The following is a 6,875-nucleotide window of genomic DNA, read 5'->3' on the forward strand; positions in this document are numbered from 1 at the left end:
CCATATCGTAACTTATGTGTAGAAATCAGAATGGCAGCCCTTGACAAGTGTAGATAGCAGGTTGGCAGGGCACCAACCTTGTAAATTTAAGTATAGTTATGAAAACTTACCAATAGATGGCACTTTTGGTACTGCAATTATGACTGAAACAGTATTATTCTAGTGTCTTTGTTAAAATGGTATACTAGATTCGTTACCTAAAAAGGACTCTATATATTCAGAATCAATAGCATGTCCTAAAAGCTAGAAAGAGATTAGACACTCAAATTTGTTTCCTGATGGTGCCACGCCCAATATAACGCGGAAGACCTTGACTTTAAAAATTGTGCTGATATTCTTTCAATTGTCATTAGACTTTTAAATTTCTATCCACTTGCCAAAAAAAACTGCTCAAACTGCCATTTTATATATTTTTGGGGTTTTCAGATTTATTTTTTTTATGCCAATTTCTGTCGATTTCAAAAATATTGAAATTCTTCGTTTATCAATCAAGCCAGCTGAGTAACGGGTATTTGATATTCCAGGATCTCGACTATATCGTTCTCTCTTGTGCTCGTAGAGTAAAAGGGTTTACTAGATTCGTTGAAAAGTATGTAACAGACAGAAGAAGGACGCGTTTGCGACCATATAAATAAAGCATATACTTTCTTGATTAGGATCAGTAGCCGAGTAGATCTGGCAATGTCAGTATGTATGTACGTATGACCGTCGAGATCTTAGAAACTATAAAAGCTAGAAGGCTAAGAAGAATACAGCTTCTAAACCCACAGACACAGCGTAAATTTGTTCACCCAATGCGTCACGCCCACTCTTTCGCCCACAAACCGCCCAAAACTGACACGTCCACAATTTTGAAAAATGTTTCAATTATACTTCGTCTTTCCAAGTTCTTTCGGTATACCAAGAACACTTTGGTCACGCCCCTTCTCACACCTACAAAACGCCGAATAATAGCATCTCCAAAGCTTCCATACTTTATTAGGTCAATACAATAGCAAACTACGTACAAATATGATAAAATTGTCAAGTTTGCAACTCTCTGATAATATGACATACAAATTAAAAACAAAAATTGGATTATTAAAAAAAGGTTTCGTGAACACCAGGGTAAGTCACTAGATAAGGTTAATTTTTTTGGCTAACCTTATATACTGTAACCCTTACCAGTGCGATCTCATATCGAAGACCGACTCGACACTAGCGCCCACAAGCCCAAAGTATCTGAGACCCATGCATTTTCGATAATTGTTTTTTATTATTAAGCTGAAAGATATTATTAAAATAAAGTCTCGAATGCTCATTTTTCTTGGTCAGACCCAGCATTTTGTGTGTTGCTAAAGACTTGTAATGACTAGAACTGGAACCGCGCTGAAAACATAACCTTTTTAACATCAAGATGACTGAAATTCGAATTGTTTTATTCACTAAATTTATTTTGAATTCTATGAAGTTTAACAATATTTTAACATTTGTTATGCATGTTTAAATATTAATCTACATTGAAAGAACTCTATTTAATAACTATAAATTTATGGTATGAATTTTTGTGGGTGGGTGGTCAGTTTTTAATATTGGTTGTTAATAACTTTAGACAATTAGTTTCCAAATATTTTACAATAACTGTTTGCTTTTCTTGCCAATGAAATTATCTTTTACTTTTGTGAGAGCATTTCTATTTTTGGAGGCGGCGTAATAGAGGAAGTCCGCGAAGTGTTTGATGCATCTATACTTGCTCGTCGGGCAGCTGCGGCAATATACGACCCGTAGTACCTACTCAGCATGTGTGGATCAACTTGGTTCAGTTCAATATATGCATCTGAAATGGGAACTGTCAGGGTCGATGTTTTCGCAGTAGCCATTGACGATATGAGTGCAGTTTGGGGCGCGACAATACACTCTTGTATAGGGCATTCCTCTAGTGAGCTTGACTCCTCGTGTTGGCTACTACTGCTACCCAAGGACCTGGCTGCGGAGCTGGCAATTGAAAAGTTGTGCTGTTCAAGGTCTTCGGGATCGTGGTCTGGGTCATGATCGGGACCGGCATCAAATGAAGATAGCCTGCCATCGGTTAGGTACGAGTTATTGTCCTCAATAGAAAATATTTGCTTCAAAGTGCCCCTTGTTTTTTTCCTTTCTTCCCCATCCGAATAAGAATCAGTATCAGGATTAATGCTATCGTCTACCACGTCGACATTAACTTCTACATCAATATCAGCGTCAATGTTTGCATCTTGCACAGGCTTTTCTAATCCCAACACAACTTCGCGGTGAATTGTTTGCTTGGTAATGACAGTATGATGAGTTTGAGTTGTTGTCCTCGCCGAAGTGGTTGGCGTAACTGAGGACTCCTGGTCTTCAGAGACAATATCAACGATTTGGACGTCGGGTGCCAGTAGCGAAGCCACGTCAAACTGGCGCTTTCGCGTCTGCGAAAACATATTCGCGATAGTTGTTGTCGTGGTGGAGTTGATATAGGCAATGTGCTGATGATGGGAATGTGGCTGCTGAAGCTGAGTTGGTTGGATTGTCTGATCCAGGTTATTCGCCTCTTGTCGTTGAATTAACAAGGATGGATCTGGGGGGGAATAATGCGTCATACCGGGTGCTGAGCTCCGATTAAAGAACTGGCCGATATAATGCTGGTGGTATGGATAACCCAGGGCAGATAGTTGCAGAGCGGACTGGGAACTCGGTGGGGGTGGAGTTGTAAGATCCAAAGGCGGCGGGCTGGGCGAGTCAGTGCTGGCATCATCCACCGATAGACCCATATGCTTTCGGACCTTACGCTGCGCCTTGCGACGTCTAAAATCCCCTTTGCGAAAATCCTCCATGTTGGCTGGATGTATTGCCCAGTAGTGCCCCTTGCCATTTGCACTTCGTCCAGATTTGATAAAGCAATCATTTAGGGAGAGATTGTGCCTGATGGAGTTTCTCCATCCCGGCCCCCGACTTCTAAAGTAAGGATAATTATCCAAAATATATTGATAAATGTCTGAGAGAACCAACTTCATATCAGTTGAGCTCAATATGGCCATGGCAATTAAACCAATATAGCTGTGTTGCGGTTTAGGCTCCTCGGGTTGAAAGATGCGTTGCGTTTGTGGGAAGAGAGAAATTGTTGAAAGAGCGGCCATTCGATTAACTGATGGAAAACTGCCTGAGCCATGGTGTCCGTAGGGGCTTAAATGCAACCAAGGAGCACTAGCTCCACTGGCACCCGTCCCACCATATTGGGGGCAGCGTAGTCGTTCAATATTGAGTGCATAGTTATACAGCTGGAGGCGGTATTGTTCCAAATTCATCGTCGTTGATTGAGCTTGTGAAGTTCTTGTCGTTCCAAGTGGATAGATGTTGGGCAAAGATGGCTTTGGAACATTGCTGTCGCTTGAAGACGTTCCCTGATCCTGGTCGGCAGTGGTCGCCTGTGAAGCACATATGTCAGAGTGCGCCATTTCCTACTTAACATTCACACCAAAACGACATTGGTGACACCATCGAAGACCATCCAATTCCACCTGTTTAAAATAAAAAAAAGACAGTTTTCCTTTTAAAATAAGTTTATTATATGTACATAGCCAACCAGATAAAAAAAAAAGAAAATACTATATACGAAATCCTCGGCATGGGAGCTTTTTGCTGTTTGTGGACGAGACCAAATATTTTTAGCATATGGATGGAACCTGTTAAGACTAATATAAAAATGAGAAAAAAACATTTTTCAAAACTGTTGGTGTGGCAGCTTTGGGCAGTCGGAAATGCTTCCTTCTAGTACACCCTTCTACTTTTCGAGTAACGCGTATATTAAAAAACAAGAGAGAATGCTTTAGCCAACTTCCCCGGCTATCAGATACCCGTTAATCAGCTAGTAGAAATGCGAACGCGAAATTTCATAATTTGTCTGGGATTTAGATATTGGTGAATAAAATGAGAAAAAAAAATTTTTGTATGACTTGTTGGCGTTAGAGTGGGCGTTCCAAAAAGGTTTTTGGCAAATATTATTATTAACAATATTAAAAAATATCAAAACATTTTTCAATATTGTATATATAAAAAATATCAAAACATTTTTCAATATTGTGGGCGTGTCAGTTTTGGGCGGTTAGTGGCCGTTAGAGTGGGCGCGGCAAAAAGTTTTTTGGCAAATCGATAGAAATTTACAAAACTAACAGGGTAAAATCGTCTCGGCTATTGATCGGCTATTGATCTGTCAGTCTGTCCGTATGAACGTCGAGATCTCAGGAACTATAAAAGCTAAAAGCTAGAACTGTAAAGGTTAAGATTAAGCATACAGATTCTAGAGACAAGGACGCAGCGTAAGTTTGTTGACCCATGTTGTCACGCCCACTCTTACGCCCGCAAACCGTACAAAACTGCCACGCTCATACTTTTGAAAAACGTCTTGATATTTTTTCATATCTTTATTAGATTAGCAAAAAAAAAAAAATTTTGCGGCGCCAAAAAATCTGCCGCCCACATTTTTGAAAAATTGTTCGATATTTTTTATAATTTTATTAGTCGTGTAAATTTCTACCGATTTTCCAAAAAAATTTTTGCCACGTCCAGTCTAACGCCTTGAAGCCGAACCGTTCACTTGGGCTTGAGCCCAATGAACTATCGGTCATGTATACTTTTCAGACTTCAAAAATTAATTAATTCAATATTCCACATATAAATCAGCTCCTCAGCTAATGCAAGACGGTCCTATTACGGTCATCTGTTTAAATTGCTGTAAGGTTCTGCAAAGTTTTTAATCAGATGTTTATAAGTACTCCTCCTTAAACCACTTTTGAAGGAATGGAAGTTTTTATTTGCTTTGGATGATTTTATCCAATGAAATATTAAATTCAATTTGAGCGATGGTATGTAGAAATCAAAATTATTGAACGCGTTCCACAAAATAGGAACAAAATAGATGTTGAAAATTTGTTTAAACAAGCAAAAATGTGTTGACATGATCTTTCTGTGGGGCTGATTATTTGATAATGTCGTCCGATCTGAGTAATTATCCAAAGTTGAAGGTGGCCATAAGTTTCCATAAATCGATGCCAACACCAAGCGGGTTGCCATGGCCATTGAAAGTCCTGTGCAGGGCCAAACATGTCAGTAAAATCGCGGTAAACTAAATAAAATTGATGGGTGTCCGCCAGTGAAATGGGAATATTGCACATTTGGCCGATTTAATAAAGATTAAAAAGGAGCTGGGACTGGACAACAGCGGAAAGTCCTCGATAATCAATATTTTCAAAAAGTCCAGCGAACGGAGATCCATTGTGTAGGCCACGGTTGGCTTCAGTTTTTCAGTAAGAGGCTGTGGAATCATCACCATAGCATCAACTATGACTGTATTTTCTTTGGAGCAGGCATGTCGGGTGTTAAGGCAATCGACATGTCCGGTGCGACGCGATACACTGCCACAATTCTGGCCGTATAACGTATATATGCATACTTTTGATTTAGATCACTAGTCACTGGATCGAGCCATGTCCGCCGTCTGTCCGCCTGTTCTTGCAATTAAGCATACAGCGGTGCAAGTTAGTTGCAAAACAATTTTGTCGTCATCACATGGCCACACAATAAACGCTTGGTATCGCCATTTATTGACACTATTTTTATTTCTAAAAAAACTGTTTAGATTACTACTATCTCTTAAAGTAATGAAAAATACTTGTCTTTTAATTTTATCGGTAAGAACGGGGCTATTTTAAGAATAAAAAAAATACTCAGCTTGCCATTGCAGATCTTTCATTTAAAAAAAGGTGAGTATAGTAAATTACTCCCGGATAGATGACACTTTTTAATTTAGAATCGATATTTATAAATAGAATATGTATTAAAATAAATATTTCGTTTTTAGTACTCCTGTATTTTATAACATATTTACCGTCTGAACTTACGATTTATCTGCATACAACTGTATAATTAAAGCGTGACTGCAATTGGCGCTCCATTTCTAGTACATTTAATAGTAATTACTTTGGACAACAACTGATTATCACTGTCACTAAATGGGAAACTATAACTATTCATAAAAACACGATTATAGCACAAATGGAATGGACGCGAATATACACTGGCTTTGATGTGACTTTCTTTAAAGTTTCATCAATCGAGATTTTAGTGAAAAACGGGAACGTGCGGTCGACGCGGTGCTCAAACTATGTCTGAGTCGGGCGAAAATGGCTCAGGGCTTGGCCATTAGGGTGCAAGTAGCACGAACGCGGCTTAGGCCACGCCCTGTCTTACCCTAGCTCTTTCCATTGGTCGAAAACATCACGCGCTCTCAGGGTGGCATTCAAATGTTCGGTGTTGTTTGGCCTGTCCTCTTCAGGCCATTCATGGTGTTAGCGCTGTCTCTGTTGGGCCTCTTAAAAGATAAAAGGGGCCTCGACCAATTACACCTACACCCATCTTGTTTTAGCACTCGCATTTCCGAGTGGACTTTTATTCTTTTTGTAGAAAGCGCGGTGTATACACACATCCCCAAAATACATAATAGAAAGTTTATTTAATGTTTGTATGTATATATGTTATGTATATATATTTGGATTTAAAGTATACCGAATCTGCATCGTAGGTAATCTATAAGAGCGCCATCAGATTGCTCATTTTCGGATTTATGTTTTATTTAATCCTTTCTTTAAAAACATTATAATAAAACAAAAATAAATAAAGTGTACATGCACAACCGGTTTTTCATTATACAATTTTTACGACATATTGGCATGGATTTATACCAGTTTCTAAAGGTTTTTATACGATTAATTAATAAATTACCTTTTAAAAGCAAAAAGTGTCGCTATTCTTGACTACCCAACACCCTTTGCTTAGCTAGTCGATATACATATGTACATATGTCGACGGTGTAAAATTGTCAA

At 38.8% G+C, this 6,875-nt stretch overlaps 1 protein-coding gene across 2 annotated transcripts; it reads right to left on the reverse strand.

The window, feature by feature from the left end:
- Positions 1-1,060: 1,060 nt before the first annotated feature.
- Positions 1,061-6,191, reverse strand: LOC6724729 (forkhead box protein C1-B). 2 transcript variants are annotated; one of them, XM_016180566.3, is made up of 2 exons: positions 5,895-6,191; positions 1,061-3,515 (listed from the first exon to the last, which is right to left on the reverse strand). In XM_016180566.3, exon 2 carries the CDS (start codon positions 3,450-3,452, stop codon positions 1,653-1,655), a length of 1,800 nt encoding a protein of 599 aa, XP_016037368.1. In that variant the 5' UTR covers positions 3,453-3,515; positions 5,895-6,191; the 3' UTR covers positions 1,061-1,652. The 2 variants fall into 2 exon arrangements, with proteins under 2 accessions (XP_016037368.1, XP_039152129.1); XM_039296195.2 differs by having other exon boundaries at positions 5,882-6,191.
- Positions 6,192-6,875: the final 684 nt, after the last annotated feature.

Source organism: Drosophila simulans, chromosome 4 (assembly GCF_016746395.2).
Source record: "Drosophila simulans strain w501 chromosome 4, Prin_Dsim_3.1, whole genome shotgun sequence".
NCBI lineage: Eukaryota > Metazoa > Arthropoda > Insecta > Diptera > Drosophilidae > Drosophila > Drosophila simulans.

What these genes read in the sequence shown, in the direction of transcription:
- LOC6724729 (XM_016180566.3), bottom strand. Translation starts at nt 3,452, where the DNA reads ATGGCGCACTCTGACATATGTGCTTCACAGGCGACCACTGCCGACCAG.